At 40.0% G+C, this 12689-nt stretch overlaps 2 protein-coding genes across 2 annotated transcripts in view; one reads left to right on the top strand and one right to left on the bottom strand.

The window, feature by feature from the left end:
- Positions 1-12689, top strand: part of ttc7b (tetratricopeptide repeat domain 7B) — a 600383-nt gene that overhangs the window by 310709 nt on the left and 276985 nt on the right. The window lies entirely within an intron of this gene.
- LOC308074812 (ALK tyrosine kinase receptor-like) overlaps positions 1-12689 on the bottom strand; it is a gene marked incomplete at both ends in the record, with an annotated part of 155895 nt that overhangs the window by 65604 nt on the left and 77602 nt on the right. Inside the window, 2 exons of the mRNA XM_080414311.1 lie at positions 4860-4954; positions 12162-12334. Of these exons, the coding sequence (XP_080270437.1) occupies positions 4860-4954; positions 12162-12334 (268 nt within the window). The remainder of the gene's footprint in view (positions 1-4859; positions 4955-12161; positions 12335-12689) is intronic.

Raw genomic sequence — 12689 nt, forward strand, 5'->3', positions numbered from 1 at the left:
AAGCTTTTTCAAAAATAGCCCAAAGTATAAAAATAATGGCTTATAGCTACAAATCTAAAATGACACGGTATGCGTTCCCGGTGTTAATGGGTTAAATAAAGCGCCGCCTGAATCCAATAAGCCTTGGTGTTGATACAGGCGGGCTATAGTGGCTCTGTTGCAGCCTGCAACCAAACGGCAGCTCCCTCCTCATGTGGTATTCTGCTGGCGCAGTGGCCACGCTGTCTGATTGCAATTTACAGTTTGGGGCAATGTTGTACGGAGAATTTCTGCTGCCGACAAGAACACTGAAATGCATCTGAAAGGAGAATACTAAATAGATCGCTTATCCTTGTTGTCGGCTGGAAACCTTGTATCTCCAGAACCGTTCCCTTTCTTATGATTATTTTTAAGACCATTTTAAAATAGTGAAAAATATCCGATGTTTCGCATCGCGACGCTTTGTGAGCTCGTAGATCGACAATTTTTTCACTACTTTTGTGTGACACTCTCATATGATGGAGTAGGGCATGAATTCACAAAAAGAAAACGTAAAAAGTTGAAATATGGATATATTGTATACAAGGTTTCTGCCTGACAGCAATGTTGTATAGCACGCACTGACATATTTTGGGGTTACCGTTAACCACATCTGTCGTCCCTCGTTTGGACAAGGCGCACGTTTTCAGATACATTCTAAAACATTTTCAAAGTTGTTTAATATGCGTACAAAATTGTGAAAATAGCAGATCTACAAGCTCACAACACGTCACAATGTGAGGCGTTGTGAGCTTTTAGATCGGCTATTTCCGCTGTTCGCCGTACTGTACATCGAGCTATATAGCTTCATTCATTAAAGCTATATATATATATATATATATATATATATATATATATATATATATATATATATATATATATACACACACACACACACACACACACACACACACACACAGACACACACACACACACACACGCAGGCTGTAGTCATTTATGTCAGTGTCTTCTAGGCTTAGCCATTCAATTCATAATTCATGCCGTCTGTAAAGGATTGTCTTGCTTCTCCCCGTTTTCAATTAAAAAAAGTCTCAGCGTCAGCCTCAAAGAATCAAGACAGGGGTCAATGTATTATTTAGTTCCATCCTAAATATCACAAGGTGTAAAAATCAAAGCAGACAGAATCAGATAACACTTTCCAAAAGAGGCAAACACACACACACACACACACACACACACACACACACACACACACACACACACACACACACACACACACACACACACACACACACACACACACACACACACACATTTCTTTACATAAGAATCGGATCCTTATAGCTATATGCAGTGAGTAAGTAAAGAGGGTTTTAGTCAAGTTAAACCCACGCTTGGGCTTTTCTTTTAACAATCACATAACTGCTCCGTGTTCTCTCTGCGTTCGGATCCAGACCTCCCCAGCAGTGGAGGAAAGTAACTAAGTACATGTACTCACTACTCACTCACTGCACTTGGGTACAAGTTGGAGGTATGTTTACTTTACTGGAGTATGTCCAATGTCCAATTATACTTCTACCCCACTACATCTCAGAGGCAAATATTGTACGACAATTATTTGAAAACTTGAGTTACTACTACTTTGCAGATTTGGATTATCATTACAAAACATACATTAACTTCGGCCCTACGCACGCACGCACGCACACACACACACACACACACACACACACACACACACACACACACACACACACACACACACACACACACACACACACACACACACACACACACACACACACACACACACACACACACACACACACACACACACACACACACACGATCTACAAGCTCACAACGCGTCATTGTGAGCTTGTAGATAGGCTATAAAAAAATGGCAAAACATTTTGAAAACGTGGGAAATAGGACACTCACATTTTGATGCCAATACTTTTTTTTACTAGTTCACAGAGTGTTTCTGCATTGTGGTATCGATACTTTTTACTTACTTTTTACAAAAAAAGAATGTGAGTTAGCCTACATCTTCCACCTACAGCTCCTCAGACATTACTATTCCTGTCACTGTGTGAGTGGGTTTGCTTCATGAAAGGGCCGGGGAAGGGAGGAGGAGGAAGAGGATCGGAGGTCTCCAGTTCCCAGCCTCTTCATTACCGTGATGTCAGATTCAATTGTCATGTCACATAGCTGTTTTTAACGCCGATAAACCATCTTAACCCCTTAAGACCGGGAAACACGTCTGCGTAATTTTTTAATTTCTTTGGCTATTCAAAAATAGCAGATATACAAGCTCATAGCGCGTCACCAAGTGCCGCGCTATGAGCTTGTAGATCTGCTATTTTTTTTTTTTTTTTTTTTTTAATGTGTGCAAATCTTTGAATATGTATATACATTTTTAACTAAAATCTTTGCTTCTGGGGGGTCCCTGGAACAAAATATTTTGAGATGGGGGTCCTCGGCCAGATACATATAATTTTGGGGGTCCTTGACAAGAAAAAGTTTGAGAACCACTGATATATATAGCAACCTACGTTTAAAACAAAAAAAAATGTTAGGATCTAGAAGACATTTGTAGAATCCCCCAGCAGCAAAGATTTGAGTTAAAAATGTTCGCTCTAAAAAAACATATATATTCAAAGATTTGTACACATTTTCAAGATTTCTCCAAAAACAGCGGATCTACAAGCTCGTGCCGCGCTACGAGCTAGATCTGCTGTTTTTGAATAGCCAAAGAAAAAAAAAAATGACACAGATGCGTTCCCGGTCTTAATGGGTTAATTACTATACATTCCGGGAAGGTGAGAGGAGGATGTGCGGTTTGGCCTTTAAGGACGCTATAGTCTAGCTGCCGTACAGGAAACATGGCTATAACCATTTCCATCAGCGCGTTGAGATAACACCAGATAGTTTCGTCTGCCTCTGACATTCTGAGAGCGCGAGAGGCTCACAGTCAAAGATGCTGTGATATAGAGCGTTACAGCTTAGGCTCAAACTGGTCCATATCACTGGCTGCACGTGCAGGCCCCCAATAATAATCCTATAACATTCATATAAAAATATAATAGTACAATTTTATCTTTTATTTAAAACCTTGAAAAGGTTGTCGTTGCGATACCGAAGAAAATTGATCCTGAAAAGGTTGAGAACCACTGTGCTTGTTCATATATACAGTATTCATACTAGCAGCCCAAATCAGATTTTTGGCCTATATCCAGATTTGAACTAGATTTATTTTCTCAAGTCTGAACAGCAAAAAAGTCTGAACAGCAAAAAGGACATTGGAAACAGATTTTTTTGTGTGAATCATCTACGTATACGTGTACTCTGTTGCGATGCAATGAGTCGTGAGCTTGTAGATCAGCTATTTTCGGCAATGTCAGAATACACAAATCTGATCAGATCACTTGCGAAGAACAGTGTGGACAGTCAGCCCTAAAGATCAGCTCTGAGAAACAAATCAGATTTTCCTGCAGTCTGAGGAAGGTCTAGAGATCTCTACAAAAGGTGCAACTTAACCACATGAGTCCTAATATCCATATTCGCAACTTATGTCTAATGTACATACTGGACCTGTTTTTCTCCTTGCTCTCCCAGTCAATGAATCTTCTTTTTCTTTTTCCCTTTCTGAACAACAAAAACGATGTAGCTTGCACTCATTTCACACTCTTCTTTACACATGTAAACCTGTGATGTGACAATAAAGTCGATTCTGATTCTGGGCATGGCATAATAGGTGAACATTTGGCAAAAACGGGTGAACATACGGTGGAAATATCAGATCTACCAGCTCACAGCACGTTGCAGCGCTTGTACCTCGGCCATTTCCCACTAAGAGATTCGGTGTAGAGTGAAAAACAGGAGAAGACCAAGTACAGACCCCTGTACATTGTATCTGATATACTGTACAGAACTGTAGATAAAAACCCACGAGTATCACTATCTTTGAGACATTCATCACTTTGGGGTTGCAGTTTGTTTGCAGAACATATACAGTAGTAGAACAAGAGTATGAATTATGACCCCATCAATGAATAAATCACTTACAAAGCAAGTCCTTGATGAATACCCCCAGTGTATTGCCATTCAGTCAAACCTCAGCTCTCTATAAAAAGCGCATTCATTACAATTTTAAATCATTTAGTGTTATTTAGGACTGTAGTCTCCAACAGGGGGTCAGTGACCCCTAGGGGCCCTCAGAGTTACTACAGGGGGGCCGCCAAATCTTTGTGCAATAGGAACTTTTTTTAATTATTTATTTTTTACATGAACCACTTGAACCTTAGCATCCCTATTCTGGGGGCGGGGACATTCGCACGAAATAACCGTTCTAGGCTATGTTCGGCGACGAAAAAGAGTAGACCAAGTTCAGAGCCAAAGGTCAAGTTTGCCAAGTATTGAGGGTTTAAGTGGTTAAATGTCTGGAAATGCAAATCCAATAGAAATAGATGAAAACAAACAAACAAAAAACATTAACTTACACTGATGACAGTGCTGTCCAACAATGTACGGAAAAGTTTAATCTGCAACACAATGGGGGGTCCCTGCTTAATCTCTCTCTCAGCTAAGGGGGTCCTTGGCCTGAAAAGCGTGGAGGACCCCTGATGAAGGATGTTTTAGTCACCTTGAAATGTAATACTACCGACAGCATTTCCATGTATTCTTTTTTGTCGATTCCAATATGCCGAGATGAATCAGTCAACGGCATGAAAACAAAAAAGAAGCCATAGTTGAAATTGGCTTTTCAATAATTCAACCACCGCAATAGCGCTGGGGTAAAAAAAAAAGAGAAAGCTCAGCAGCTATAGCTTGTTGAATCTGGCAGCAGAGTGTGTTTATTTTGTATATAGTATACTCACAGGCCAGGAAGCAGTCCATACTGAAAGAGATGTTGTCGAGAGAGATGCTTGATCCCGGCCCAGGTCCATCTTCTGTGCTGAACTGGAGCCAGAACCTGCAGGGGTGGAGAGACAAGACTGTGTGTTTTTACTACTAAACAACCAGTTGTCTGTCTGCCTGACTTGAACGAGCTGTGCAGGGAAGGTTGTGGGTGGCCTCGGCAAACTGAGCAAGAATTCATTGGGCTTTTAAGCCATTCAAACCGGGAACGCATCCGTGTAACCCCTTTTAACCATTCTTTTGTACTTTGGCCTATTCAAAAATAGCAGATCTACAAGCTCACGAGTGCCGCGCTATGAGCTTGTAGATCTGCTGTTTTTTTTAAGAAATCGTGAAAATGTGTGCAAATCTTTGAATATATATATATTTTTAAAGCGAACATTTTTAACTCAAATCTTTGCTTCTGGGGGGTCCCTGGAACAACATTTTGAGATGGGGGTCCGCGGCCAAAATGCATATCATTTGGGGGTCCTTGACATGAAAAAGTTTGAGCAACACTGATTATAGCAACATATGTTTTAATTTTTTATTTTTAAACTGTTAGGATTTAGAAGACATTTGTAGAAACCCCAGAAGCAAAGATTTGAGTTACAAATGTTTGCTTTAAATATACATATTCAAAGATTTGAAAAAAAAAATCATGATTTAAAAAAAATAGCAGATATACAAGCTCATAGCGCGGCACTCGGTGCCGCGCTATGAGATGGTAGATCTGCTATTTTTGATTAGCCAAAGTATAAGATAATGGTCAAAGTGGTTCAAATCTAAAATGACAGATGCTTTCCCGGTCTTAATGGGTTAAAGTGGAATACTATTGATTTTGAAATAGCAGTGGATACTTTAACAGTTTGCCAAAGGTACAGAGGCACAGTTATACAACAATGCCAAAAGGATGACTGTGAATTCAATTCATCAAGACATATCATATAAAGACGATACAATAAACAACAGTGGCAGAGGAAGTACTCAGTTCTTTTACTATGAAAAAAATCCCTGTAGCCTATTCAAATGTTTTACTTAAAGTATAAGTATTCAAATTAAAGCACCAAAAGTAAAAGTAGTAATTGTTTTCCAATGTTGTCAAAATCTTTAAAATATAGCAGATCTACAAGTGTAGATCTGGTAGATCAGCTATTTTTTCATAGCCAAAGTATGAAATAGGGTTTAATGTGTGTTTTGTTGTGATTATCTAAAAGTAACTAGTAACTCAAGTTTTAAAATAATTGTAGTGGAGTAAAAAGTACAATATCTGCCAGGACCTCTTGGGTTCATCCTTTTAGCATCCTTTTGTATGGAACTCTACCTCTGCTTTTTTTGCAAACTGTTCATAAAGTACTCAAAAACCAATCAACCAATCAATCAATCAATCAATCAATCAAGCAAGCAATTAATCAATCAATCAATCGATGGATCGATCAACCAACCAATCAATCAATCAATCAATCAATACCTCTGAGATGTAGTGGAGTAGAAGTAAAAAGTATTGAAAATTGGAAGTACTCCAAGCACCTCACAATTGTACTTAAGCACAGTACTTCAGTACCCGTACTTGGTTACTTTCCACCACTGACTTGAACGTACATGGAAGGTTGTGGGTGGCACTGGTCTCGACAGGCTGAGACAGAATTGATCGGTGCTTTTAAAGTGGAATACCGCTGAATTGTAGTAGAATTGTAGAGGTTTGTAAAGGTGTGTGCCTGTAATGGCTTTGTCAGCGTTAGTGAATATTCTGTTCCGTCTTCGGGAAGCCGGAGACTTGACAGACGACTCTGTCCCGTCTCCTAATCTGCGATGCCGCGCTGACATACGGCTGTGTTTAGGATCAACTAATAAAGACAGAGTGGGCGACTGTCGGCAGCACCCTGTTTGATTGTCTGAGGCAGTGGTTCTCAAACTTTTCAGCCCGCGACCCTACCAAAATAATCACATTTGAACTGGGACCCCCCCCGAGCTGACAAACACTTGGAATTGTAGGAGTTGAGGCATTACATTTGGTTTGACTTGGTTCCACAGATACATTTATTGTGAAAATAGCATAATAAAAAATATGTAATATTTGAAATTTTTTGACATATTTATAGTATATTTTTACTTTTGATGCCGTCTTATTATTATTATTTTTCATTTTACAGGTATCAAAAAGGTCTTATAAAAGTCATTAAATTGTCACTGCATACACCCTGTACTTTAAAAAATATATATTTTTATTGAATACTTTATTAATAGTTTGCAATAAAGGTACAGTGGTACAGATTTATACAAAAGGATGCTAAAAGCCAAAACGGCTTATATCGGAGAAGATATTTAAAACAGCAATGTCACTAGTATAGGGCCCTGAGGGACGCCGTATGGGGTTTAAGTGGTTGAGCCTTGTGTCGAGCTACTCCCGTTTATTTAATGCCGTTGTTTCCATGCCGATCAGGTTAACATTATCACATTAAATGTGTGTGGTCATTGAGTCCCCGCAATGAGAATGAGATGATGTTCACAAAAGGTCATTAAGCTGTGTGTGTGTGTGTAGTCATTACAATAACATCCAGCGGAGGACGTTTTATTTAATGCCATCTGTTGTTCACAGTGGCGCTGCTTGGCAGGACAGTCTAACTGCTCACTCAGTCGTCATTCCAATGCTACACACACAGTGAGTGAAATCATCATGGTTAATTTCACTCTGAGAGCATACAAATGACGGGACCATTTGGTTCCATGTTGATATGCTCTCGGAGTAACAAACGGATGAATTACTGAAGCCTAGCCTAATATCTCCCTCTCCTGTTTGATTGATGCTAGCGAACAGTGGTGGAAAAAGTACTACATTTTTTTTAACTTAAAGTATCAATACTGCAATGTAGAAATACTCAGGGTAAAAGTCAGGGTAATCAAAATTTAGTAAAAGTACAAAAGTATTAGTAAGAAAAATGTGTATTTAAGTACCAAAAGTAGAAAGTATTCATTATGCAGAATGTCCCAATTCACACATTTTCAAATGTATAAAATGTATTAAACTCTTTTGAAAATAGCAGATCTACAGGCTCACAATGCGTCGCATAGCGACGCATTGTGAGCTTGTAGATCTGCTATTTTCAAATGGCCGAAATGTATATACTGTCGGGCTGAAGTGGTTAATGTATGTTTTGTAATAATAATCAAAATCTACAAGGTAACTAGTAACTAAAGTTATAAATAATAGTAGGGGAGTAAAAGTACAATATTTGCCTCTGTGATGTAGTGGAGTAGAAGTAAAAGTACTGAGCATTGGAAATACTCCAGTAGAGTAAAAAAAAACTTCACAATTGTACATAAGTACAGTACTTGAGTAAATGTACTTAGTTACTTTACACCACTGCTAGCGACTGACCTAGGTATGACGACCATCCAGACACATTTTTGTTCTCAAGTTTTTGTTACTTCTGGAACACAATGTTAAAATGTGAATTTAGGTAGCATGTTATTTAAACAGATGCTATAGGTTCTTTTGTTGACCTGGTATCCTATAGTTTCAATGTAGAGATTGTTATTTTTGACAGTATATTGTTCAGACTGATGTTAGTGTCCTGGCTTACCTGCGTCGTACAGTAGTTTACTGAGGCTACACTGTCTCTCTGCACTCGATGTGCCGTATGGCAGTGCTTCTCAACCAGTGGTCCAGGGACCACCAGTGGTCCTTGGGGGTGTACCAGGGGGTCCCCATGCGAAATTAGTTAACATAGCGTCACTATCATTTTAACCACTTAGCTTTGGCTATTCAAAAATAGCAGATCTACAAGCTCATAGTGCGGCACAGAGTGCCGCGCTATGAGCTTGTAGATCTGCTATTTTTGAATCGTGAACATGTGTGCATACCTTTGAACATATGTATTAGGGGTGTGCCGATATATCGTCCCGCGATATATCACGATATGTTTTCGTGACGATTTGTATCGTTTTGGAAGAAAAAATAATATATCGTTTTTTCACAATAATAATAATCAGGCATGCAAACAGCCCCGAGGTGAAAAGGGTGACAACATGTTTTTTTTTGGGGGGTCAGGTGTCACACTATTGCCCTATTTGGATTCAAAACAGCTATTGTAGCTGAAAAGCTACAAGTTTGCATGTCTGAATAATGCAAAAACTGAATTATTTGTTTGCATTTGCTTTTTTTCTCCCCCCTATATATTTTCATAATAAAAAAGTGCGTATCGTATCGTATCGAAATCGTATCAAAGTTGTGAGCCCAATATCGTATCGTTTCGTGAAATTAGTGTCGGCACACCCCTAATATGTATATTTTTAAAGCGATTTTTTTTTACTCAAATCTTTGCTTCTGGGGTCCTTGGGACAAAAGGTTTTCAGAAGGGGGTCCGCGGCCATATGTACAGTATATCAATTTAGGGGGTCCTTGGCATGAAAAAGGTTGAAAACCACTGCCGTATGGGAAATGCCTAAATTGTAAATGATATAAACAATTCCTAATATCTCCCTCGGCCAAAAAGGCGATTGATTCCCTTTTGGGTGAGCGATATACAGTATGTTTCCTTTTTACCAGCTTACGAGCTGGTCTAAGAAGAGACTGACCACTAGTCAACATGTGTTCGACAGATTCTCGACATGTTTTCAATCACTGGCTGTCCTTTAAGCCAATGGGGATACTTTCCCATACTCTGAATGGGTGGTCTCGTCCTCCCAAGCTATGGCGGCCTAGCAGTGTTGCCAGATTCGGCGAGAGAAATAAGCAAAAGGTCTAAGCCAATGGGGAGCCACTAGCAGCGTTGCCAGATCCTGCGAGACAAATCAGGAACCAGGTCTATGAAAACAAGCCGCGCATACACCACACACACACACACACACACACACACACACACACACACACACACACACACACACACACACACACACACACACACACACACACACACACACACACACACACACACACACACACACACACACACAAGAGAGAGAAAAAAGAAAGCAAGCTGGTATACATGACTGTGTGTCATGTCTTGTTTTGCCATGAGACAGACCCGGGTTCAAATTCAGGCTTGTAGTCTCTAGAGTCTAAATGATCTTATGTTACATCTGTACTCTTCTAAAACAGTGGTTCTCAAAGTGGGGTCCGGGGACCACCAGGGGTCCTTGGGGGTCCCCAGCGAAAGTAGATAACATACAGTAGCATCACAATCATTTTAACCACTTTATCCATTTATACGTTGGCTATTCAAAAACAGCAGATCTACTAATCTGCCATTTTTGTCATTTTTTATTTTATATATTCTTTTTTAACAATCTTATTTTTTAACATCAATCTTCTCTTCTGTGGGTCCCTGGCACAAAACCTTTTCAGATGATGGTGTCCGCGGCCAAATACATATCAATTTGTGGGTCCTTAACATGAAAAGGTTTTAGAATGATATTACATCTGTACTTCCAGATGGCTCTGCAAAGGTCACCGTGTCACATCCCGCGGGGTCACGTGTAGGTGAGGGACCCTGCTATACGGCACTAATTATAAGAACACAAGCACAGCCGAGGACAAAAGCCAGAGAATCTAAAAACGTAACGACTCCCATGGGAATGGGAGGGATCTGGGTTTGAATAGAGTAAAGTCACTTAAATACAAATCAGTGTTGCCAGATTTTGCAAGAGAAACAAACAGAGAAACAAACGGTCTATGAAAACAAGCCCAAAAGAAGCGACTATAGCGCGCGCGCGCACACGCACACGCGCGCACACACACACACACACACACACACACACACACACACACACACACACACACAGTTACCACTCCAACCCTATATAGGCCTACATCTGCTATTTTTTATTTCAAGAAAAAAATCTTGAAATAAAAAATATATAATTTGGAATATTTTCGAAACATTTTATGACTACAGAAATCTTGTATGGGGGGGCGGGGGGGGGGGGGGGGTCTCTGGCACAAAATATTTTCAGATGGGGGCTCTGCGGACAAATTCATATGGGGGGTCCTTGACATGCAAATGTCTGAGAACCACTAGTGTAAAAAATATTTGACTATATGCAAGCCCAAATAAGCAACTACACTTTAAAAACAAGCCCAAAAAAACACAACTACCAATATTTACAAGTGACTTTACAGGAAAACAAGCCCAAAGTCGCTTATAATAAGCAGAGATGGCAACACTAATACATGAAACGCCAAGACTGGGCTCTCTCTTTCCCCCTCTCCCTCTCTCTTTCTCTCTCTCTCTCTCCCTCTCTTAAACATCCATCCTTTCCTAAGGGTAAAACCGAGGGCCAAGGCTAATTGGAAAGAGAGGAGGATGACTAGAGCGCTGCGCTGCATATTGATTTTAGCTCTCTTCTTCAGAGAGGAGTGGTACAGAGAGGACAGCCTACTTTGTATACTATAGCTTACAGCACACACAGGCACATGGTAACAAGGCTGTATACAGGCTTCCCCCCCACGGTGGGATTCACGCAGTTGTAGGATGGAAGGGAGGGTTCACTTAAAAAAAGAGTCATGTATTATGAAAATCTGCTTTTATGGGGCGTGGGGGGAGACTGGAATAAATTGTCACTGTCGGGTGGAAATCTTGTACGTCCAAAACAAGGGATGCACCGATATATTGGCAATACTCCACTAAAGTAAACAAATACCACAACATTGTACTTAAGTACAGTACTTGAGTAAATGTACTTGGTGGTGTAAAGTAACAAAGTAAATGTACTCAAGTACTGTACTCAAGTACAATGTTGAGGTATCTGTACTTTACTTGAGTATTTCCAATTTTCAGTACTTTTACTTCTACTCCACTACATCTCAGAGGCAAATATTGTACTTTTACTCCACAACAATTATTTGAAAACTTTAGTTACTTTGTAGATTAAATGTATTATTACAAAACATGCATTAACCACTTTATCCCACTTTGGCTATTTGAAAATAGCCGATCTACAAGCTCACAACGCGTCGCTTTGCGACGCGTTGTGAGCTTGTAGATCGCGCTATTTTCAAAAGATTTCTATACATATTGAACTCGTGAAATGGGCCATTCTGCACATTGAGTACTTTTACTTTTGGTACTTTAAGTACATTTTGATGCCAATACTTTTGTACTTTTACTCAAGTACATTTTCAATACCAGACTTTTACTTTTAACAGAGTAGTTCTGCATTGCAGTATTGATACTTTTACTCAAGTAAAACATTTGAGTACTTTTACCACCACTGGTACTTAGTTACTTCACACCACTGATAATAAAGAAGAAACAGCAGAGGGACAGAGTGATTTGCTGTACCAGTCTGCCAGTCCATAGAGGGGAACGGTGACGTGTCTCCAGCCTCTCTCAGGTCTGGCCTCGCTGGCCGAGTGCCAGAGGCGTCTGCGCTCCTCGGGTCCCGTGCTGTTCTCCACGATCCACAGAGACAGCGCCCCCTTCTGGAGGCCTCCGGAACACACCCACACTCGCACCTGTTGAGGGAAGAATAAATATCCAATGTCAACTTTGTAACGTTGCTGTCGGGCAGAAACCTTGTATCTCCATATTGCAACTTTTAATGTTTTTTCCCCCTAAATTACAACGCCATATTCCGTCGTGCAAGAGTGTCACTCAAAAGTAGTGAAAATAGCAGTAGCAGATCGTTTAACCACTTTAACCATTACAAGCTCATAGCGCGGCACCGAGTGCCACGCTATGAGCTTGTATATCTGCATTTATTTATTTTTTATCATGAAAATGTGTGTAAATCTTTGAATATAGGCCTATATGTATTGTTAAGCGAACATTTGTAACTCAAATCTTTGCTTCTGGGAGATTCTACAAATT

Source organism: Gymnoscopelus braueri (assembly GCF_963280865.1).
Source record: "Gymnoscopelus braueri genome assembly, chromosome: 19".
NCBI classification, from domain to species: Eukaryota; Metazoa; Chordata; class Actinopteri; order Myctophiformes; family Myctophidae; genus Gymnoscopelus; species Gymnoscopelus braueri.